The 22,596-nt window shown below is 50.2% G+C and overlaps 11 protein-coding genes across 11 annotated transcripts; 7 read left to right on the top strand and 4 right to left on the bottom strand.

Annotated features, from left to right (window-relative positions):
• Positions 1-347: 347 nt before the first annotated feature.
• On the bottom strand, positions 348-1,497 carry BDW70DRAFT_143328 (uncharacterized protein). Its single transcript, XM_073738087.1, has 4 exons — positions 1,229-1,497; positions 989-1,121; positions 866-923; positions 348-795 (listed from the first exon to the last, which is right to left on the bottom strand). The coding sequence occupies exons 1-4, from the start codon at positions 1,297-1,299 to the stop codon at positions 491-493; spliced, it is 567 nt and encodes a 188-aa protein (XP_073592244.1). The 5' UTR covers positions 1,300-1,497; the 3' UTR covers positions 348-490.
• A 97-nt stretch (positions 1,498-1,594) lies between these two features.
• BDW70DRAFT_111888 (uncharacterized protein) lies at positions 1,595-3,065 on the bottom strand. The gene is made up of 2 exons (XM_073734560.1): positions 2,799-3,065; positions 1,595-2,743 (listed from the first exon to the last, which is right to left on the bottom strand). The coding sequence occupies exons 1-2, from the start codon at positions 2,930-2,932 to the stop codon at positions 1,711-1,713; spliced, it is 1,167 nt and encodes a 388-aa protein (XP_073592245.1). The 5' UTR covers positions 2,933-3,065; the 3' UTR covers positions 1,595-1,710.
• Positions 3,066-3,213: 148 nt separating this feature from the next.
• BDW70DRAFT_143332 (uncharacterized protein) lies at positions 3,214-4,356 on the top strand. Its single transcript, XM_073738088.1, has 3 exons — positions 3,214-3,476; positions 3,526-3,745; positions 3,830-4,356. The coding sequence occupies exons 1-3, from the start codon at positions 3,264-3,266 to the stop codon at positions 4,249-4,251; spliced, it is 855 nt and encodes a 284-aa protein (XP_073592246.1). The 5' UTR covers positions 3,214-3,263; the 3' UTR covers positions 4,252-4,356.
• Positions 4,357-4,359: 3 nt separating this feature from the next.
• On the bottom strand, positions 4,360-5,493 carry BDW70DRAFT_143333 (40S ribosomal uS4 domain-containing protein). The gene is made up of 5 exons (XM_073738089.1): positions 5,381-5,493; positions 5,273-5,310; positions 5,185-5,203; positions 5,006-5,104; positions 4,360-4,943 (listed from the first exon to the last, which is right to left on the bottom strand). The coding sequence occupies exons 1-5, from the start codon at positions 5,392-5,394 to the stop codon at positions 4,532-4,534; spliced, it is 582 nt and encodes a 193-aa protein (XP_073592247.1). The 5' UTR covers positions 5,395-5,493; the 3' UTR covers positions 4,360-4,531.
• Positions 5,494-5,675: 182 nt separating this feature from the next.
• On the top strand, positions 5,676-6,398 carry BDW70DRAFT_153359 (60S ribosomal protein eL21; the record flags this gene model as incomplete). Its single annotated transcript, XM_073739621.1, has 4 exons — positions 5,676-5,711; positions 5,772-5,839; positions 5,907-5,954; positions 6,074-6,398. 4 exons carry the CDS (start codon positions 5,676-5,678, stop codon positions 6,396-6,398), a joined length of 477 nt encoding a protein of 158 aa, XP_073592248.1.
• Positions 6,399-9,770: 3,372 nt separating this feature from the next.
• BDW70DRAFT_153360 (putative C2H2 zinc finger domain protein) lies at positions 9,771-11,971 on the top strand (the record flags this gene model as incomplete). The annotated part of the gene is made up of 3 exons (XM_073739622.1): positions 9,771-10,064; positions 10,380-11,493; positions 11,682-11,971. 3 exons carry the CDS (start codon positions 9,771-9,773, stop codon positions 11,969-11,971), a joined length of 1,698 nt encoding a protein of 565 aa, XP_073592249.1.
• Positions 11,972-12,137: 166 nt separating this feature from the next.
• On the top strand, positions 12,138-14,745 carry BDW70DRAFT_143343 (WD40 repeat domain-containing protein). The gene is made up of 6 exons (XM_073738090.1): positions 12,138-12,585; positions 12,647-12,742; positions 12,804-13,162; positions 13,217-13,585; positions 13,636-14,401; positions 14,462-14,745. The coding sequence occupies exons 1-6, from the start codon at positions 12,372-12,374 to the stop codon at positions 14,629-14,631; spliced, it is 1,974 nt and encodes a 657-aa protein (XP_073592250.1). The 5' UTR covers positions 12,138-12,371; the 3' UTR covers positions 14,632-14,745.
• A 940-nt stretch (positions 14,746-15,685) lies between these two features.
• BDW70DRAFT_163556 (RNA-binding protein) lies at positions 15,686-16,992 on the top strand (the record flags this gene model as incomplete). The annotated part of the gene is made up of 3 exons (XM_073741320.1): positions 15,686-16,146; positions 16,206-16,807; positions 16,874-16,992. The coding sequence occupies 3 exons, from the start codon at positions 15,686-15,688 to the stop codon at positions 16,990-16,992; spliced, it is 1,182 nt and encodes a 393-aa protein (XP_073592251.1).
• Positions 16,993-17,377: 385 nt separating this feature from the next.
• Positions 17,378-17,859, bottom strand: BDW70DRAFT_143346 (uncharacterized protein). The gene has a single exon (XM_073738091.1). It carries the CDS (start codon positions 17,832-17,834, stop codon positions 17,457-17,459), a length of 378 nt encoding a protein of 125 aa, XP_073592252.1. The 5' UTR covers positions 17,835-17,859; the 3' UTR covers positions 17,378-17,456.
• Positions 17,860-18,548: 689 nt separating this feature from the next.
• BDW70DRAFT_143348 (sorting nexin-3) lies at positions 18,549-20,154 on the top strand. The gene is made up of 4 exons (XM_073738092.1): positions 18,549-18,844; positions 18,993-19,314; positions 19,382-19,841; positions 19,905-20,154. The coding sequence occupies exons 1-3, from the start codon at positions 18,767-18,769 to the stop codon at positions 19,408-19,410; spliced, it is 429 nt and encodes a 142-aa protein (XP_073592253.1). The 5' UTR covers positions 18,549-18,766; the 3' UTR covers positions 19,411-19,841; positions 19,905-20,154.
• A 219-nt stretch (positions 20,155-20,373) lies between these two features.
• On the top strand, positions 20,374-22,564 carry BDW70DRAFT_153364 (uncharacterized protein; the record flags this gene model as incomplete). Its single annotated transcript, XM_073739623.1, has 6 exons — positions 20,374-20,398; positions 20,461-20,523; positions 20,728-20,744; positions 20,787-21,398; positions 21,456-21,596; positions 21,680-22,564. The coding sequence occupies 6 exons, from the start codon at positions 20,374-20,376 to the stop codon at positions 22,562-22,564; spliced, it is 1,743 nt and encodes a 580-aa protein (XP_073592254.1).
• Between the last annotated feature and the right edge of the window lie 32 nt (positions 22,565-22,596).

Genomic DNA, 22,596 nt, shown 5'->3' on the forward strand with positions numbered 1-22,596 from the left:
CGGTGGGAAGAAAAAGGCATTCTGCTGAATGACAGCCAACTATTGCGCCGGGGGATGGCTCGTGGGCGGGGAATGGTCATAATACGCACGGGGCATAGTCTTAGGATGTTCGTGAGCAGAGCCTGATTGGTGCCCTTGTGTGCTGGGGTCGAGGGGTATGCATACTGCAGATTAATGAGATCCCGAGGTCATTAGGAGCGATTGCTTAAGTTTGCCATGGCCGGCTGACGGGCTGGCTGCTGGTCAGATGAATGGATCATTCATTTCATAGTTGCAATCCCCTGGAATTTAAGAGCTGCCACCATAACTTTCTCAGATCACATAATACTACTATATTGTTGAGCGCATCCTAGTTCATCGCATGACATTATCTAACTTCAATCAGATATATATATGGGTCCTCACCAGTGACTCCTGAAGCCAATCTTTAACCAGACCCCAGCACACTATTTACTACATCACCCCTACATACCAACTCACTAAACTCGATTCATAACTTCTCTTTCTTCTCATCCTTCTCCCTCTCTATCCTCTCCTTCTCCTTCATAATCTTGAATACCCTTAAGTCCAGCGGAATTCGATCTCCCAACCACATCGCCCTCTGCGTGTGATTCCTTTCATCCTCATGGGCCTCGGTGTTCGGATGGACCAAGACACTCAGCGGGCCCCGGTATATAACAAGCCAGGGTATGAAGGCGCCGAACTGGGCGGGCGTGAAGAGGTTCACCTCGAACATGGCGACTGGGTGCGGGCCGACAGGTTTATCCCAGAAGGTGTAGATCCGGAGTTCGGGGACTTTTATTCGATCAGCACCGAGGTTGGTCTGAGGTAAATATTTGATAAGAGGAAAGCTCAAGGGCCTTACACTCCCGTCTAATTCGTTCCCACAGTGCCCTCGCATAGGCTACCTGGTCTGGGTTATTCTGTGCAGTATACGTCAATAGAACGTCTTGCCAATGTAGAGAGAAGAACGAAGAGGAAAACGGACCTGGAAATGATAGATATGGATATCGAATCCTCCCCGTCGACCCTTGTTCAGAGGATCAGGAAACTCCTCGTAGGCTTTACTGAGAATTCCATGCTGCGGGTTCTTCAAGGACTTCCCGTCGTCGTTCCTTTCCCTGCATTTATCGATGGGTTAGATACCATGACCATGATCTTGATCGTGACTTGTGAGGGGTAATTCTTCAACCATCCATCGGTCCGATCACACCATCTGGATACTTACTCGGGAAGTGGCTCAAGGTTCTGGTAGCCCACCAGAGGAGAGGGATATGTATAAGCGAACTGGTCTGTCATTTTGAAGGGATATAAAGGGAATACAGGATTATTTGCTAGGAGATTGGAAAGTGGTAACTTTCTAGGGCATGGATCAGATTAGAATATTTTGTATAGGTACGGGAAGTGGGCCGAGTAAACTGTTCCGCAGTCTGACAAACGTGCGGAATTAGTTGGTGCCATTTTCATAAGAATTAATAAAGATAAGGTAATTCTGCCGGAAACTTCTGGTGTAGGCGTTCATAATCCTGCTTCGAATACAGGTTAGTCTAATGCAGTTGTTAGTTTCCGCAACACGCGATTCTGGTTTACACGAGCTACGGGATATATATTATGGTGATTTGCAGGGAATCCAGAGCCATGAAGTCATGCAAGTCATTCTATAATAGAAACAGGCGAGAAGCCTGCCACAATCCAGATTGGTAGCATTGACTACCAAGAAGCCTTGACGTTGATTTGCCCGTCATCATCTACAAACTTCCCTCGATCCCACTCCCTCCCTTCGCTTTTCGTAGACCACTTGACGTTCTCCACCAAGCCCTCATCGCTCCTTGTTGCGACAGGAGTGCCGCTCTTCCAGCGTTCGACAATATCACTATTAAACCCCGCCTCCCGCAGTCTGTCCTCGCCCTTCTGTTTCCAGCGCGCCCGGTCACGTAGAGCTTCCAGGGCAAGTTCCCAATCATCATCCCCAGTCATAAGTCCTGCCACAGGTCGGCGACTAGGCCGGCTTGTTTGTACCTCATCTTCTCCAGGCTGTATATCAAGAGACGGATCGTAATCAGGGGCAAAATGAGCGTCGATGCTGCTGTTATTGGGTCTGTATGCGCCCCGTCCGCGAGATCGAACTGGCGCCTCTTCCTTGGGCAGTGGACCGACAAGCTCCTCCAAAGGATCTGATTCATCGTCAGATCTCCTATCCTGAAGCCCCGCCGCGGATCTCTGATCGCGTGTCGAATTTATATCCTTGAGATTCTTTTTAGCCTCTGGCGACCGTGAGCGCGAGCTAGAGCGAGTTCGGCGGCGTCGACGACGGACGTGAGAATCGGAGTCCTTCCCACGCGGGGAGCGACTTCGCGATCTTGAATATGAATGGTGCCGGTGACTCTTCCGAGAACGCCTGTGCCGGTCATCATTCCGGTCCCGCTCCCGACGGGACGCACGCGGCCGGTCTCTATCCAAAGAATCGGAACGACTCTTCCGCGAACTCCGATGAGAGCGATGTCTCTCCTCCTGATCCGTCCTGTCTCGTCGCGAATCTCGATCATCGGATCTGTGTGAACGACGATGACGATGATCCCCGCTGCTCGCTTGCGCCGAAGACGAGCTCTGGTCTCGTAACCGTCGCATTCTTTCCCGGGTCTCTCTCTCTTCCTTTCTCTTAAGAGCCGCATTGTGGTTGTCCGTTTCCTTGATGATATGGCGAAGAAACCGCGTGTTGGGCCTGCGGGCGGAACTTGTAGGTCTGTGGCAACTATCCATTAGTAATTGAGGAGATTTTTCTTACAGCAGAAACGTACCTTGCAGGCATGTAAGCTTCCATCCCAAGAGCAGAGTACTTCATGGAGCTATCGCGAGCCTCCATTGCGAGTACTTGCGCGACGTAGTCATCGTCATCTGGATCGCCTATTGTCTTCCCTAGTTTTAGAGGCATGATGGAAACACCTGGAAGTGGCGTATGAAGGAAAAGGCAATGCCGCGTTTGAATTCTGGCTACATCACCTCGGCTTCAGCATGACAAAAACCCTGCAACTCCACATGCAAATGAAGCAGGAATTTGAGTTTGGAAAGGACGAGTGGTTTTGCATGGAGGCGGATGTGACTGACGGGCACGTTCACCGCCCGAACTAATGTAATGCCAAGTCTGAAGATAGCGTTTTGTTTACCTCCACATTCTGCCGCGGGGTGGAGTTCAGCATTTAAGCGCAGTTTCCACAACCACTGCATAATACATTGTTCTCCGTGAAAAATCATCCGTTTCTGAGATGGCTGAACCAAATGCCGCACAGATACGTCAGCAGATTAAGCAGCTAGAGCAAGAACATGGCGAGCTAAAGACGCAACTGGCCATCGTCCGAATCAGCGAGCCGATCTTCTCCCCAGACACGGATAGGACCCCTTCGAAGCGCAATTCAGATGTCTCCACGGTAGACAGTCCATCACCAGCATCACTCGAGGCGGACTTGTCGCACTACAAGGTATGGTGGAACAACTCGTTAGCCGCAGCGGTCTAACGTCTCCGTATAGGAATTATTCTCCAAGCTGCGCTTCTCGTACGTCGAACAAGTGACAAAAGAGAAATTTCTGCGCGCGATTGTGGGTGATCCACCCCTGGTTGTTGGTCATAACGAGAATGTGGAACTGGAAGCGCAGTTGGCAGAGGTAAAAGCGGAGCTGAAGGCGCGTAAAGAGGAGGTCCGATTGATGGTGGAGGAGATGGAGAAGATGGCTAGGGATCTAGCAACTCGTAAGTACCCGAAGAGCTACCCATCATCCTCAAAATTGGCCAGGGTCCGGACAAAAAGGTTCTCTAACGATTCTCGACTTTCAGGGTACAACAATGTCCAGCTGCAGATGACTCAACTCGCTACACTCCCTGAGTCTATCGAAAACCTTGAATCAACCATCGCCGCGCTACGGGCGAAACAAATCGCCAATTCAGAAACCTCGTCATCACAAAACCTCCCGCTCCCTGCGACATTGTCTCTCCTCGCGAAACGTGAAGCTGAACTCGCTGCGCTCAACCGACAAATCGCTGCTGCGCAAAATACTCTACCACGCAAGACCCGGGAGGCTGAAACTATGGAGCGAGAGTTAGGTATACTGGAGCGGCGCAAGTCAGAAGCAATAATGCAAGCCCGAGAGGCCCAGAGAAAAAAGCAGGAGGGCGAAAGCGACGGCCTTGAGGAAGCAGGAAGGTGGTATAGGAGCGCGGAAGAAGCACTCAAGAAACTGGTGGGAGTAGAAGGTTAGCAATGACGGGCGGTTCTTTATGATGTACGAAGTACGGGGCGGCGTTTCTGGCGATATTGGGGTTTCAACTACGAAGTAACAGGCTTTACTACTAATCGACAAAAAATATATCTAGAAAATCGGATTCGAAATTGGGTCGTAGGCTATACCTTGTATAATATTTTTTAGATTCGTGGAAATGCAAGGTCGTACAACATTATACGCGATGCTGCAGTGACATCGAAGCCCCGTAGATATATTGTCCGTAACGAAACCCGCCAATACTCCTATTTTAGATAATTTACTCCTCGTCCTCCTCGCCCTCGTCATCACCGCCACCGGCAGCAGCAGCAGCCTTCTTGCGCTGGACACGACCAGGGCGACCACCACCGAAGGGAGAGGTGAGAGCGAAGTCGATGTGCTTCTGAGAGTCAAGACGGACCATGTAGGAGGGAACGTTGACAATCTGCTTGCCGACACGGATGTGACGCTGCTTGATCAGGACACGGGCGTGGTGGATGGACTTGGCGAGGCCAAGCTTGTAGACGCAGGTCTGAAGACGGCGCTCAAGGAAGTCCTCGACACGGAGGGCCAGGACGTAATCGAGCTTCATGCGGGACTCATCGAGCACACCAATGCGGACCAGACGACGGATCAAAGCGTTACCTTCGAACAGACGCTTGGGGTCCTTCTCGTCGAGGGTGAGGAGCTCACTGATTCGGTCGTTGGTTAGCCTAGATTCCACGCCCTTGTCATCCCTATGCAATTGACATACCGAGCAGCACGACGAATCTTGGACAGGGTAAACTGGACACGCCACACCTCACGCTTGTTGCGCAGGCCGTACTCGCCGACAATCTTCAGTTCCGAGTCACTAGCATAACCAGGTTAGGGAACAAGAACACACGACATAAACAGAAGCACGCTTCTGATCAGTGGCCGGAGAGTACTAACAGACGAGCCGACTCGAAAGCTGCGCATTGTTAGCCTCGTTCTTGTAAATTTCGATGAGGCGTTTCCGCTTCAACTGAGGTTCACTTACGACGACGAGGGACCTTGTAGGTCTTGGAGTAGACGCGCCTGCATTGAAGAGACGGTAATTAGAATCATGCTCAAATTATCATGATCTCGTGGTGTCGAATATACTCACGGGACGGGGGCCATGACTGCAGATTTCGCGCTGTCGCAACGGTTGTCGAATAACTCAGCTGAACGACTTCTCCAAGTCCAACAGATTGAAGGAAGTCTTTTTGAAGATAGCCGAGCCCGTGGAGCGAAAAAAGTGGGTCAGGTCCAAATGGGGGATAGACTGTAGGGCTAGCCCTTGTGGCCGGAGGACGGCGCACTAAGAACCCCGAAAAGCGACACCATCGTAGAGGGCGGCAGATCGAGGGACTTCTTCGTTTTCGACAAGTTTCAACTCTCAACGCCAAAAAACCGTCAAAATGGGTCACTCCCACGGTCTCCGTTCCGGCACCCGGGTATGTTACCGCAAGCATGCTTTTAGTCGCATCCTGTACGGTCGCTAATGAAGAGACCAGTATGCCTTCTCTCGCAACTTCCGTGAGAAGGGTCAGATCCGCGTCTCGACCTACCTGAAGACCTACCGGTACGACGAAATCTCTCATATATACCAGACGGAGAGTCGAGGGAACAGAGACTGATTGTGACAACAGGGTTGGCGACATTGTGGACATCAAGGTCAACGGTGCCGTTCAGAAGGGGTTAGTGAAATCTCCGTTTCCAAGGCGAAAAACCGCAACCGCGACGAGTTCTGCATGACCGGTTTTCGACCTAACTTGTGGTTTTTCTTTTGGATAAAATGCTGAGATTATAAAAATAGTATGCCCTACAAGGTCTACAACGGTAAGACCGGTGTCGTCTACAACGTCACCAAGTCCTCCGTCGGTGTCCTCCTCTACAAGGTCGTCGGCAACCGCTACCTCGAGAAGCGTATCAACGTCCGCATCGAGCATGTCAAGCACTCTCGCTCCCGTGAGGATTTCATCAAGCGTGTCAAGGAGAACGCCGAGAAGAAGAAGCAGGCCAAGGAGCAGGGCATCCACCTTCACCTCAAGCGCCAGCCTGCCCAGCCTCGTGAGGCTCACACCGTCGAGGGCTCCACTCCCGAAACCATCACTCCTCTGCCTTACGACACCCAAATCTAAACGGATCAATGGCGAGCGTGGGTTGTTTGGTGTTTTCTGGGTTTTACGTCTCCAAGTGTGGAGTTTGCATTTGTGACGAGAAAAATTGAGGGTTCTCGAAGCCGGCACGTTTCCATACTGTGCATAGATTCCCCTGAATGAAAAAGATCTTCAAAAAGCACTCTGTTTCCTGATTAGCAGACTGTTGTCATGTGGTTATGTGTGACTTCATTGGATATGGAGGTTTCTACTGGTGTACTTAGGTACAATCAGAGCCGGAAGAGATTTGCTCTTCACCTCCCTTGGTCGTATAAAGCGAGGCGAAGGACCGCTCAAAACTTGGACGAATGAAATTCACTTGTTGGTCGTGTCTGCTGAGTGTTCGCTTCATGTGACATTGACCTCAGTGCCCGTTCGTGATTTCCGTACCGCCCCACGGGTCCTTTTTGTACCACAGAGTGTAGCAGTATCTACTTCAACGCGAGACCCGTAAGATCCTGAGATGCTCTGAGACCATCATTGGGATGACCCAATCCCATCCATTGCTGCAAGACGTCAAAAACAGCCTGAACGGGGCGCAGTCGTATCACGTATCGTTGCGGCCGATGAAGTAAGAGAGAGCAACAGCCCGGCCAAGATTAGGAGGCTATGTGGTCGACCGACCGTCTATCGTTCGGGCATAATTAATTCATGCCTGAGTCGCTCACTGCCTCAGCAACACGAGGGGTTGAGCAGCTTAGCACAGCCAGTTTCAGTCCGCGGCGCTGCACGGGCACGTTACGCGTTCCTCGTACCTTTTACAGAGACAATTAAGCTCCATGAGGGAGCCACTTACTCTAAGTCGAGGCAGCCAACGGGAGAAAAGTAGCTAGGCCACGTGAGACGTCAAAGTCTTCCAAGAAGATCGAGTTCGACCGAATATTCACGTTCAAGTAAAAAGCTCTCCAATGGTGGCTTCTCACAGTCAGGATTCATTCGGAACGTAAGAACTATGCTGCGCCATTGCCGGCAATGCAGAACTGCGGGATTCGCGCGCCCGAGCCACCATTTTCAGGCTCTTGATATAACTACCTCGGCTGGTCTTCACTTGAGCCGCATCAATCCTTGCTGCCTGCGATCACCAGGAAGATTCCTCCGTTCATACATATTGCTCACCTAACTGGATTGTTGGCTCAGAGACCGGTGTTAAGCGGCCATACTGATTCCTCCGTTCATACGTATTGTTCACCTACCTTGATTGTTACCACAGAGACCGGAGTTAAGCGACCATACTATTGCTCTTGAGCATAACTCTAACTTTTAGAAAACCGTGCACCCAAGGCACGGGGTGCTGATGGGCGCGCCCAAAAACGCCTGACAGCAGTGAGGCAGCGAACATCCTTGCTGGACCAGTTGTCATAAAGGAGCATCTCAGATTACGCTGGTCTCATCACCGATACACGAGGGTGAAAAGGATGGATGTAACAAATTTGATGTGCTCGGGGCCGTTGCTCAAACACAGCTAAAACGCCAATAAACAGAAACTACGGATTGTGGAGGCAGGTGGTGTATCTGACCCAGGGTCTTGAATCCTGAGGTCGATATTGAAAATAAGAGGATGATGGCGGCATCACAGAATGAAGTCTGCTCGCCAATCCCATCAACAGGTCTAGGTGCTTCTCGACCAAAAAATGGTTCTTGGCGCATCCCGGGTAGTGACTAGGGTAATATACTCTGATCGCGTTGCAGAAATTATCATCATGTTCAAGAATCGGCTTAGTATTGCAGGGTCTTTGAAGTATATAAAGGGTGGCAAATGACATTATGTCAGTCCGCAGGAACAGCCGCACTATCAACCTTGGGACGCTCGGCGGTCTCAACCGCAAACGATACGGTATAGTGGTTTGTTTACGATTTCAACATCTTGTGCACTCTGCTCGATACTCATCAGGGACTGGCGGAATTTTCTCTCGGTTCGGATTGATTCCCAGACTCGGAGAGCGTTAGTATGACGTACCTACCTAGCCGTCCGTGTAGATCTGGGGACGGCGGCTAACGGTCTGATGGGAAAAGCAGCCCAGGAGCAAAGATCGAAAGTCCTGTATGGACTTGATTAAAGAAACAACAAGAGCTCGGTGGCAAATATTTAATGGAATTTAATTTGAATCTCTAACACGTTTGATAGCAGCGACTGGGTTAATGCGTGGTAATATGCCTACTCTGCAGCAACCACTGATCTTAGCGATGCTGACCCGTGACTAGTGGTCTGGGCCAATACTCTGTAGCTTGTATGGAAGCTAAAATCTCTAAGCTAACATTTCATAGAATCTGTCTAGGTTGCAGCCTGGCAGCCTAACCTCTTGAGATGGACTGCTCCCACTAGTTGCGCCCTCTCTCCGGCGTGGCTGAGTTCGCAGCTTTGCCTCATGTTATAGTTCTCTGCCCATCATCTTCATTTCGTATCGAATAAGATTGAAAGAATGCTGACCGATTATCTCTGGCTGCCCAATGATGGAAAACACGGTGGTGATGGGTTCTGCTGTTGAACCCTTAGAAACCCGCGCTATCTGGGTCGGAAAGACTTGCCGAGGCCAATGAAAGCAGTGCAATCAAGGTGCTAGAACATACGTAAAGGATTGGAAAGGGGCGAAGCCAGTAAAGTGATGCCGGTTATAGGCGGAAGGGAGCAATCCAAGTTCAGGACGTTGAGAGCTTCAACCTGGTTCGCTTGCCCTGAACCTCACCATGTACTTTGGTACCCTCCGACTTGCCGCAGGAAGAAATCTTCTTTTAACCAGCTCAAAGTATGAGCATTTGTTGAAATTTAACTGACTATTCTAAAGCAATATTACTGGTCGCGGACGCTGCATACACTGCCATCCGCCTTGGCCGGTGCTTCTGTACAATGTATGAAAGCATTCGCCTTGCCTGAGGAGACTATATATTTGTCCCTCTGGATCTTGTCGACTGTCTCCTCTAGCTTAAAGATTGTTGTTATTTTCACGGAGAAGTGGCCAGCTGCTGCGCATCTCACCCGGGCACTCCTGTAGGCCATCAATTTTCGTCAGCATTTACCTTCCATTCCTTTGCTTTCATTTCTTTGCTTCCCCTTATCCAGAAATTATTGTTTTACTCATTTACCACCATTCAGATCGCCCGGGTGGAAGAAAGTGGCCAGCCTGTATATATAATCCTCTGTATAATTCTCTGTCCGCAGAGTGGGCGACCTACGTGGACAGAGTCAGCCTTGTCTACAATACCCTTGACACTCGGCGGTGCGCCTTCATTGTTGTTGCTCACACCGTCAACCTTATAGCCTTTCTTTTCTACAGCCGTGCCACCCACTTTTTCTTCCTCCCTTTCTCTTCTTCCCATCATACTATTCAACCTTGTCCGGTCCTGAACGCCGCAGCCATGGATCAGGAAACCCCGCAGACTGATGAGAACTTCAATTTTAATGTCCAAGTATTTGGATATAACGGCGCTGATCATGGTGAGGTAGAAGCTTGGGTTATTCCTCCAATTATTGGCCCAGGCACAGACTTTACATCCAGCGTTGGATTGGCGAATGGATATCTCGAACCTCAATCGAACTTGTACCGTCCGAATGAAACATTACAGACATATGTGGACCCCAGCCCGGGTCAATTTTGGCCTAGTGGAGTTCATGCACATGCCAACAATGTCTCAATGACCCATAGCTCCGAGGTGGGTTACTTCATAAAGTTATTTGCAGAAGTTTCCTGATACTGACACCGACACGAGACACCTTTGACTCCAAGAAGTCCTTCTCATGCGTTGGCTGGCGAACAACAGCTCACAAACTCCCCATATAGCCCTCCGGATCCATCTCTTCTCAACAGCCAGGACGTTAACATCAGGACGCATCGACCCGCCCTGCCTCCGAATATACCACTGGCAACGAATGCTGTATCATTCCGTGACCTGCTGAGTAGGCTGACACAGAACGTTCACGTTGTTCTTGTCACATTAAATGGTAACTCAACACCAAACATCTCGCAGTTGCGTGATGTACAAGAACGGCTCCAACGCGCATTGTCCCTAGTCAATGAATTAATTTCGCCACACCAAGGCCGCGAGCAAAACGGAAATGACGATGACAAGAGGTTCCGATGCATTCTCTGCCCACAACGGTTGTTGTGCAAGAACAAAGGAACATTCACGCGTCATATAACGACGACGCATTACCCCAGCAAACGTTATTTCTGCCACATTTGCAACCAAAATTCGAACCCGGCATCGTTTCTCAGGAAAGATAAGCATCTACTGCATATGAGGCAGCATGGCCAGCCAAGAATGAGCAGAGAGGCAATGGAAGAAGTGACTGAGCACCTCCCCCCACCTCAAACCTGTGCAATCGCCGAGTGCAAACAACCTATTCGTACCTGGGAAGACTTTATCAATTGTCTTTGCCGACACTGTGCGATACCCGACGATTGGGACCAGGACAATGGATCAGATGGAGATGATGGCGATGATGATGATAACAATGGGGATGGCGGAAACGGTGGCGGTAACCGCTATTTCTCTCAGCCCGGAAACGGGAATTATGGGAACACGTCAAACAGGGGCCCATATGGTCACTATAATTACGACCAATTTGGTGACTTGAGCGGACAAAGTGGTACCAATCCACATCAGTATCGTGGCGTAGCCAACGGCGTATCTTCCAAACAGGGGGGCTCTCAGGTGCTGGATTTGAAGGACGTCCCGACAGGACCAGGTCGAGCTGGAATATCACAATCAGAGTCAACCTTCACAGGCCTCAAGGATTCGCAACCACACACCAAAAAGCCGTCCGCATTGTTGTTCGGCAACGACAACCTATGTCGCGAGACCTTCAGAGTAGATGACTCTCTCCGCCTTGGCAGCTCTACTTGTAAAACCCGCAGCGACCTAGGCATGAAAGAACCGCAGGAGAAGGCCGGCTTCGGAAAGCAAGCAGTGTCAATTTCAGTGAGCAACGAAGTCTCCCGGGAGCTTCAGAGGCTGAGGTATTTTGAGACCTGCGTCCTTGAGAATCAGAAACAAGGGTCTCTCCTGACCTATGTCCACGAAACGTTCGTTGTATCGCAACATGGGTACTTCGAGCAGGTCATTGAGTCCTCAATGCAGAGTACGTATATGCCAGGAAGACACAAGGCCGGCCATCCATTGACACATTTGCTGACTTGGCGTCGAATCCAGGGATCTTACATGAGACGGTCGAGTTCGGGGTAGCGGGACAGCCAAAAATCCCCGCCGATTGTCTATTTTATCTGGCTAGGGAAAAGGACCACAGCTCATCTGAAGCAAACCTTGAAGCAACAAGACGAGCTTCGCCTAAAAAACGGGCACATCTGAGAGTCCGCGTTAAAGCAATTGCAGGGGTGCTTGCTTTGCGCGCAGCAGTCACTAAGGCACCACTTGCAACGGATAATGCAGAGGTGGGGGATGGCTGGGAGTTAGGAATTCCTTACCCAGCCCAGGACGACGTGTTCAAGGTCCTGGCTTGGTTAGTGCAAGTTCTAGTGTTCTTCCTGAATATGCCGCCGAACCCCAGAGTATACGTGATGTTAGCATGCGGCACTCTTGAAGCGCCTAGACCGCACTGAACTATCCAGGCACTTGGTTTCAGGTTCTTTTGGTCTGGGTTTCGGCTTATGCAATAGATCCCGTTATTTCTCTCACCATGTCAACTGTGCTAAATATTGTTCGTGGCGTACGGAGTACTTTAGAATCATGATAGTCTGCGCTGTTTTGGGGTGAGGGGTTCCTGACATTTAAGTTGCGGGGTTAGGAGTTAAGAATTCCCAAGGCCGAGGCTAGATGACATAACCCACTCCTGGTATCGATAAGCGTTCTGATACTCAAGTGAGACTCAATTCATGGCCCTTCCCTAGTCCACCAATTGAGAGATAAGTGCAGTCGTCACTGCATCTTCATCTTGGCTTGTTTAGTTGTCTGACATGTATTCTGCGTGATTATTTTCTGTTCGACTTACTTTGAACGACCATGAGTTCTCCCCCGATCGCTGGCGGTGACCGACGGGACGGTTCGCCACAAGTAGGCCCAGGCGGTACATGGCACCCTGCGAGAGTGTGGCTCGAGGAAGATGAAACAGGGGATGATGAGGATGATATGGATTATGAACCTGATTCCGACGACCACAATGGTAGAGCCGACGAAGAAGAGTATTCCGACGACGAACCTAACGTCGATCAGTTCGGTATTGTGAATCAAACCCATTTATTTTTCAGCAAGCTTGATGCTGATTATTATCATTTCAGATTCCGAGTTGCATCTAGGCAACATACATATCGAGTTCACCATGGATGAACATGATCAGACTGGGGAAGGTAATCAAACGGACCGGACGACTCAAGGTAGACTCTCCATCAGGAGAAGATTGGTTGGTTATATATTATAGGTGCTGACTATGAATAGTCTCGCCTGCTCGCTTACTAAATATGCTCGCATCTGGTGGCCTGCAACAAATTTTCCGGTATCATGGTTTCGCCCCGGGCCATGCTGGCTTCGACGGTAATGACGACGGCGAAGAAGACGAATACGGGATACTGGGGCTAGGCAGGAGAGTTCCAAGACGGCGAGGCCCTCCTCAATATCCCAAGATACCAAGTGACGAAGGTATTAAGCTGATGAGATCCGGGAAATTCGGCACGGAACCCAGCTACGTTGATGAGCGCATGAAACGCAAAAAATCACTGGCGGAGAAGGTAATGTGGCGAGAATTGGGAGTGGATGGACAGGGACTGCAAAGGAACAGGGTCTCGTCGATAGCACAAGTAAGTGCAAATATTCCGTTCACGAGATAGTCAGCTTACCCAGGGCACGCACAGGGGCTAATTCCTGGAACTACCGCGGATAAAATTATCCATTACGACGCAAAATGTTACTCGGGTCAGTTCTCTGATGATGGTAATTTTTTCTTCTCCTGCGCCCAAGATTTTAAAGTCAGGATGTATGACACATCCAACCCCTACGAATGGAAGTACTATAAGACGGTGGACTATCCTCTTGCTTCGTGGACAATCACAGATGCCACTCTTAGTCCCGACAACCGATTCTTAGCATATAGCTCTCTTCGCCAGCTCGTCTGCCTCGCACCGACAGACCCGGCAGACTCGTCTGACCCAATAGTATTGGACCTTGCTTCGTCAACCCAACGAAGAGTCGCACGAGATATATTTGGGAGGGATGGTTTTGCCGTAAGTATACTGATCAGACAACTGGTTGTTGGTGTCTGACTTTTCATCAGGTCTGGTCCGTGCGATTCTCGGGAGATGGCCGCGAGATTGTCGCTGGCACTGGTGACCACTCGGTGATTGTTTATGACATTGAAACACGTCAATCTGTTCTTCGCATACGGAATCATGAAGACGATGTGAATGCGGTTTGCTTTGGGGACAAGTCTTCACCTCACATTCTCTATTCTGGGTCCGACGATAGCACTGTTCGTGTCTGGGATAGGAGATCTATGGCCGATGGACGAGAAGCTGGGGTATTTGTAGGGCATACTGAAGGCTTGACCTATGTGGACAGCAAGGGTGACGGTAGATATGTTCTGTCGAACAGCAAGGATCAGACCATGAAACTCTGGGACTTGCGAAAGATGATGTCCACAGCCAAGTTCGACACACTTGAACCTACCAGCTACGGCACGGGGTTTGATTATCGGTTTGACCCTTTCCCGTCTGACTTCTATTATCCACACCCGCACGACTGCTCTGTCGTCACATTCCGAGGGCACAGGGTCCTTCGAACCTTGATCAGATGCCATTTTTCACCACCAGGGAGCTCTGACTCTCGATACGTGTATAGTGGCAGCGAGGACGGGAAGGTATACGTGTGGAATTTAGACGCTACCTTGGCGGGAACAGTTGATGTTCAGAAAGCGACACACTTTTCCCGTCCTCGCAGTCGTCGTCTTCAAGGTCATATGTACATGAGTAGAGCTGACGGGAATCAATGGAAGACATGCGTGCGCGATGCCAGCTGGCATCCAAATGCTCCAGTTGTGGCCGGTAAGCCATCAGCACCTTTTCCCTTCCTATAATGCGACGGCGTGATCTGACTTTACAAAGCAACGTCTTGGAATGGTTGGGGCAGCTCGACGGGCACTTGCACGATACACTCTTGGAACAATGGCGCTGATCAGGATGAGTGCGGCCCGAAGTTTTCGCATGGGGATAGTTACGACGCTCAACTAAACGCCACTAATCTGAGCGAGAAAGCACTAGACATGCGCGCTTGAGAGTATGAGCATGCACTCAACGAGACGTCCCTGTGATTGTCAAAGTGTACCAATCTATATATACTGGGCACCGATGTAGACGGAATATAACCCAGATCTTGGGTCATTGCTGCGTTTATCATCCCGAAAAATATTTAGGAATGATTGTTTTTGCAGACCTGAAGGTTATGCAGACCTCCAGTAGATCGCCTGATTGGACACTGAACTATTGGGCGGTAACGGATTATTGTTTTTGCATGCCGGTGTCAGCTGTGGCTGGTCGAGGCTAAGGCGCCGAAGCTCCTTCACGCTTGAAGCTCATCATCGTCCCTTCTCGCCTCGCGCCGCGCTCCACCGCAACCTTTCTCCTTCAGACACGTCTTGCAAGGGTCTATCCTCCGTGAATAGTCCTTCAGGTCCTCGTAACTACCCTTTGCTCAACAACGGCGCGCATCGTTCAGGAAATACCGGTTAGACGGAACTCCTGGGAACAGGTATCCGGGTATTCTACTGATACTGCAGACGGCTTGTGTCCTGTTTTTATCTTCCCCCTTTATCGCATGTGCTCTCAGTGAAGAGCTTTGATCGAACCTGTTCTTGGGCCAGCCACTCCGCTGGAATTGCCTCCCAAGTTTCATATTCTTCGCACTGTCCATCCCATTCTCTACCTGTATTTGAACTCCGCAGACAAAGAGGAATCCTGCGCTCTGCCTTCAGAGTGATCTTACCCCCGGATTGGATTGGTGAAGACTTTGTTTTCTTTGAAGCCCTGTTCGCTTCGGATTGTACGTATATTCGAGTTCTTTCTTCCTTTGTGTCTTTGTGCTCCCGAGAGTCTTAGCAGTTTCAGCACAGTTCGAGGGTACCTGGTGTTACTACCCGACTACTCGACTTTTTGCTGGTCGAAGATAATGACAATCGTCTTGCTAATTTATGGCTTACGCCTGCAGACATGTACTTGCACTGATTCCCGAGAACTTGAGGACAAAGAAGAAAGAAGACAAGAACTGTATATTGACAAGAAAATCAAGCACTCAATTCTTGCTTTTGGAACCCCGAGCTCTACCTAGTCAAGATGGCTACTGAGGATGATAACTTCGATATTGACATCTATGGAGATGGTAGTGGCTACAACGCCAATGATCAAGGCGACTTCAAACAGGACCATGACATGAAGCAGGAAGACACAGATCTCATTCTCGATGCGTCCGATAACGCCCAAAACAGTGGCAACTCCACAGACTCCGGCACTATTCAGCAGCAACCCAACGTCACAACAAATGGCGCGGCTGTAACACAATCAGACACAAATAATCAACAAATGCAGAAAGACACAACTCCCCAACAGGGTGTGAAACGCAAAGAACTCGACGAACGCCCGGTTGATCCTGACGCGACGCCTGCGCTGCTCATCTCAGAGTTACACTGGTGGACTACAGATGATGATATCCGAGGCTGGGCACGCGAAGCCGGATGCGAGGACGAGCTGAAAGATGTAACTTTCAGCGAACACAAGGTTAATGGAAAGAGTAAAGGGTAAGTTGTCGAGCTTTAGTGTGTCACATTTGGTACTCATGTGTGTGTGCTCTCTACAGTCAAGCATTCCTAGAGTTCACATCTCTCCCCGCCGCAACGGCCACTAAACACCACATCGACTCCCTTTCCACTACAGGACAGAGTGGACGCAAGTTCCTGGTCAACTATACTAGCCCCATTCCGAATCCATTTCGTACACTCCCTAAAGACAACCCCATGCGCAAGGAGAATACGCGAACCGGCGGATTCAATTCTCCAAACCAAAACAACGCGAACTTTGGCATGGGCAACATGGCCGGAGGATTCCGTGGAGGTAGAGGAGGGTTCAACAACCGCGGAGGGATGTCGAACATGCCCGGCTACGTCAACCGCAATTTCAATAACCCCATGGGCGGTTTCAACAACCCTATGGTCGGCGCCGGATTCCAGGGTAATCAAATGGCAATGGGCAACTACGGATTCGGTGGCCGTGGCGGTATGATGGGCGGAAACATGCGCGGCGGACCGGGCGGAATGCGTGGCCGTGGCGGCGGCATGGCTGGCGGACCCAACATGATGGGTATGCCTAACATGGGTCCAATGGGTGGCATGGGCATGAATCCGATGGCTGGAGGTATGAATCCAATGATGGGCGGGATAGGAGGGAACATGGGCATGCAAGGTACATCCCATACACCTACCACCGGTATATGTTTGTCCTAGATATCTAACCATTCATTTTTCCCAGTTATAGGTGGCTTCCAAGGTCCCAACCAGGGTTTTAACACCGGCTTCTTTCCCCAGAACCAAGGCGTAGGTGACGGCTCGTGGAATCCACACGGCACTAAGCGCAGTCGACAGGAATGATCGCTTCCAGTTCCGCTTCGACTACTTGCACTTTTTTGTTAAAGTTACGGGTGTGCTCGTGCAGCTCCTGGCAGGGTTATGTATCTCATCCTTTCTCTTTATCTCTGAACTGTACTTTTTTTTTTTTTTTTTTTTTATTTAACTTGGGTCCGTCGGTGTTCTCTTTTCTTTTCTTTTACTTGTTAAACGATGTCTCAGAGAAGTTGGCTCGTCTTCATATGCATGGGTTGTTCATCTGTTTCTTTTCTCTTACTTCGGGCATTGCTCAGGGTGTATTAAACAAATCGATCTGTCTTGCTTCCTCCTGTACAAAATCCGCCTTTTGACATGAATGTTCTGGAATCCCACTAAGTAGGAGTTAACAGAGTCCCCAGCCTGGCAGAATCTAGAACCGTTGCTTCCGCTCTGATTTAGCCCTGTTCCCCCTCCTTTTTAACATGTCCAACGTTTCTATCTTGCCACTCTCAGGTGTCCACAGACACAGTCGGCAAATAAGGATTCGAGACAGCCAGTTTTCCGAAACGGCCTCGAAAACCACAAAAACGCACTCTACATCCTGATTCCACCTTTACATTGCCACCGATGATGCACTCAGATCTATGAGACCTCCACCTCCATTTCAGGCTCTGAAGAATAAGCCTACGCCCAGATATACGGCGCAATTGCTGCATTACGGGTTGCGTCCAAGGGACAGCAAGGAGACAGCGGGGTGTGTCTGTTGAAAGCGCTTCGTTGCGGCGTGTTGTCGGTCCCTGAGCATCTGGAGAAGCTAGAGGGAGACCTGAAGAGGGGGTAAGCAGCAAAATGAGTGGGACGAAAGGAGAGATTGAGAATGCGAGCATTACAAAGCCGGATCCAGTGGACACGAAGTCTGCTAGCGTATCGCACAGACGGAATGCTGTGCCTGGAGAGGCCTGAGATGGTGCCTTGAGCTTGACGTTCTGCTAAGGCTTGGAGCGGCTGCAATAGCGGGCCCGGGCTCAGGCTTGACATTGAAACTATAGCAGCAAACCTGTGCTTCCGATTCAGAGGTAGCACTCGTGCCTCACTAGTGGGCTCTTACAAGAACAACTCTAGGGAGATCGATTCATATAACTCAGGGATAATCTTTTGCTAGGGAAAGAGCACCATCTGGAGTGGATTCTAACTCGCGGACGGCGAAGGAGTCTTCTTTATGTTTGAGCATATGTGGATGACTTATCTCCGTACACTGGAGCATTGCACATATGTAGTCTGGACTGCTGCGGAGAAATGAGATTCCTAGGTGTTGCGAATGTTGAACGAACGACTCAAACGTCTCCGATAGCAGGAAGCAGCTTAATTGCAGCTTTGGGGGTCGTCACTTCTCAAGGAAGAAAGAAGCCAGTGCAACTGCAATACAAACAGTGTCGAGGACGAGTTCTCTGAATTAAATGTGATGCGCTGTAGAAGTTGCAGCTTGAATGATAAGATGAAGTCTAAGGATGCGCTGTATAGATGGTAACCAATCACGTGTCTTTCTGTCGATAGTCGTCACTTTCCCACTGCAACTCCTACCCGCATAAGCCCGCGACTTTGTCCCTACGAGCAATCCGGCTTTCTCAACTGTCCCAGCTCTGTATTACGGTGATTCGTGTTTAGTCCACATACAGTCGTTTCAGCGCTCCATCAACTATATATCACCTCCGCTACTGCATTTCTGAGCACAGACAAGCCCGGCTTCCCCGCGATACCCCTCACCTCCCAGGCTTCCCCGGCTCTGCAACGACCGCCCTCGCAAACGGCATTCCACAAAATGCAGGCCGTTCCTGAGTCGCGACAGCAAACCTTCGAGGAGATCTATGGACCTCCCGAGAATTTCCTTGAGATAGAGGTAAAGCTTTATTCTTGCATACTCTACCCCTTGTGCCCTCCCTTCATGCTCTCTTCTACTCCTCAAACCGACACCTATCACGACACCATATCGCAATTGATTTGGGAACTTTATACAGAGACTCAGCTAACACTCTGGAAACCCACAGGTCCGGAACCCCCAAACCCATGGCACATCGCGCAACATGTACACCTCGTATGAAATCGTCTGCCGCACCAACATCCCAGCCTTCAAGCTGAAACACTCGGTCGTGCGCCGCCGCTACTCGGACTTTGAATACTTCCGCGACATTCTCGAGCGCGAGAGCACAAGAGTCACGATTCCCCCGCTCCCGGGAAAGGTGTTCACAAACCGGTTCAGCGATGACGTGATTGAGCACCGCCGAGAAGGTCTGCAGCGGTTTCTGCAGATTGTCGCTGGACACCCGCTTCTGCAGACAGGGAGCAAGGTGCTTGCTAGTTTTATACAAGGTTAGTTGCATCCCACTCCGTTCCGGGGCCATCAGGTAGAAGAGCAGGTTGACTGACGTTGGCATAGATCCGAACTGGGACCGCAATGCTTGGTAGAGCCAGGTAGCTTGGTTCCGTTATTCTTGATTATTTGCTTCACTGTTTAGGTCCAAAGAGCGTTGCGTTTGTCTGCGTGTCCATACCTCATATCCTCAATTGATTATGCCGGCAAATGGTTCCTGCTATGTTCATGATTGTGTATACTGCGTTCTGATTTTCGCATCTTCTTTCTATGTCGATCACCTTATACCATGTTGATGACTCGAGTCAGACGCGTTCGGTCTGTGGATCGTGCGTTTGAGTTGTCCGAATACCATTTAGTCCCACATTTACCTTCTGAATTAAGCTCAGACACATTGCGTCAGCTCTCACTAACAAAGCCTCTTACTCACGCACTAGCAAGACCAGCATTTGCGCCACTGGGCCCGTCCCTGTAGGGCTGAACCGAGATATCGACCTTTTTTGGTCGCTGTACATGTGGCCTCGGCGTAAGATTGTCTCAATTTCTAGTCACCAACATTTAGTTCATGATAAGCTAATTGAACGTTGAGACTGAGAATTTTGACTGCAGATAAACAATTGGCTGACCCAAGAAATTGACATTTCTCGTTCGCTCAAGTCCATGCTTCGGCCCAGGTTGGCATACCTGGGAACACGAGAGGTAGAGAGACCACTGTGAAAATAGTGGTGTATAGTGGTAGGGTCGTTAGGCCGGAGCCGGCTCCACTCTCCGAAATGCGGAGGGAACAGTCCACAGAGAACAAGCAATATTGGGCGGACTCTATCCCTCCTCGCAGCGACTTAGCCCTGTGCTCAGAGGTCGGAAGCCTTGAGCCTTGCCTTTTCTGATCTAGTACTCGTGCACATTCATGACGAACCCCTCAGGTTCCGCTAGAACTGAACGGCCCCCAAACCAGGTCCCAGGGGCGTCCAATGGCCCAAAACACCGCCATTGAGCAACTGTGCCTATAAGTCAATGTAAGGTCGATTGAACGACTCAGCCACTCTGACTAGGCGTCCATGCCGAAAGTTCCTGCGGAGGAGAGTGGCCAGCCCGCTGAGGAGATCGGCCGATGATAATCGATCGTTGCTGGTCTTGTTTCTCAGTCACAAGAATCAGGCCAGCTGTGCGGTGCACAGACAGCCTTACAGTCTCAGGAACTGGTTTTAGTTTTCAGTGTTATCAGACCGCTTCGCTCAGTGTCTCTAGGCTGTACTTATTTATCGCCTTGCAGTTTCCATTTACTCATCAGCGCATGGTATCGAAAAGAAGTCCAAGTGCAACTGGGGCTAGCAGTCGATTTAAAAGACTCAGCCTTCGAGGATTACTCAATATCTATACCGTCTGATAGAAGTCAATGCCCCTCAAGTTAGGGTTAGAATCTTGCGAGGTCTGGTTCTAAGGATGGTTTACCCAGGTGGACCAAGCAAAGGCTGCTACACATGCCGTGCCCGCAAAGTCAAGGTTCGGATTCCTTTTAATGAATGGAGGCATGACTGATTGGCGAGAACAGTGCGACGAGGCGAGACCGATCTGCAAGCGATGCATCAAGGGAAATCGCGTGTGTGGTGGTTATCGCAATCTTGATGACAGAAAAAAGACCAGCAAGTGTTCTGGGCAGATTCAGGAGACGTCTCGAGACTTCTCAATGACCAAGTTGCTCGCGGATTCCTTAGTACCCCCTGCTAGAATCTCTGGCCATACCCTCATCCAGGAACGCGACAAACTGTGTTCACTTATAGAGCAAATCGCCCGTCTTCCGCAGGGACAGGGTCTGCACGGTGGCTTGCTAACAGCCATTCCGCCCGTTCTTGCTAGCTTGGGGCAGCCCATAATCGCATCGTCGCCACTCCCATCTGCATTGTCGGCGTTGTTCTTGACCCTCGTCTCAGACAGGCACAATGAAAAGGACCGGGGCGCCATCACCGAGGCGATGGCAAGCTACGGCAGAGCACTTCAGCTCACTCGTCGATTGATGGAGCATCTGAATGAGGAGAGGAGAAGCGAGCTTATCATGACTATTTTTGTTCTCGCAATGTACGAGGTAGAATGTTCCTTGTTCGACTCTATGCTGGAGTTGGATGCTGATGGTTATTGGCAGGACATGAACAGCGAGGATCATACCAGACCCACTTCCAACTCTCATCTTGAAGGAGCAATGGCTTTTGTTAGGTCTCAGAAGTGTAGGAGCTTTGGCGAGGACACAACTAGAAAGATATACAGCGCACTGCTGACTAGAGCTGTACGTCCGACACACTTTCCAGTGTCAGGAATCCGCCATAAAACGGATAATGAAAGACCATGAACTGACCAATTTTGGTAAAGCTCTTTACCTGTTTTGACGACATCAAAAGCGACGCACCCTTCATATTCACCTTTAACGACCTCCAGCTCCTCCACGCAGGCCTAATAGCGGAAAAGAAAACCGACTTTCTAAATCTCTACAACTCCACCCTCCTCATTATCCACTTGCAACTCCGGCATCTTGAGAGAGATGCCTGGTTAACATTCCCTGCTAGTGGCGCCGTCGCCATCGACGCTGCCACAAAAGCCCAAGACCTCCTCGAAGCTATAATCTCCCTTGATTGTCAAATGGCGGAGTGGCCAAGCACACTCCTCCCAGAATCTAGATACATCACTGTACAGCTATCGCCAGATGATAGCGTAGATCTTTGGAGCAGGAGTGCATATATTTATCCGACACTTTCAGCGGGGGATGACTGGTCACGGTACCGCATGCTTCGAATCCTAGCTCACAGTCTGCGTCTGCGAGCGTATGGCCTCCTCGTCAATCCCTTATACGCTCATGGTCTCGGACTAGAAGACACGCAACTAACTGAGATCGCCCGGGGTGTAGCGACGGCCCGTAGTGGGATTCGTGCGCTGGCGAATGACATTTGCGCGTCAATGCCGTACCATCTAGGCTATAGGACCGGACCAGGATTTGGGCGGCGCTACCCGAATGACTCCTTCCCTGACGAAAAATACGCGCGTCGTCTATCAGCGTTGCATATCAGTTGGGCGCTTTATGTGGCGGGGATCGGGGAAGGTGTGGATGCTGCGCAGAGACTCTGGATCTCGCGTCAGCTGGTCATCATCAACCGCGAAATGGAGATCGGAAAGGCCGCCGTGATAGCAGAGCTTGTCAGAAGAGTTGCTGTTCTGGAAGCCCAGACCACGAATCCTGTCTACCTTACCTCATCGTACTAAGATATTAAATTACCTTGATTCTATTTGTCATG

This window comes from Aspergillus foveolatus (assembly GCF_047715535.1).
Source record: "Aspergillus foveolatus strain CBS 279.81 unplaced genomic scaffold BDW70scaffold_72, whole genome shotgun sequence".
In the NCBI taxonomy this organism is placed as follows: Eukaryota; Fungi; Ascomycota; class Eurotiomycetes; order Eurotiales; family Aspergillaceae; genus Aspergillus; species Aspergillus foveolatus.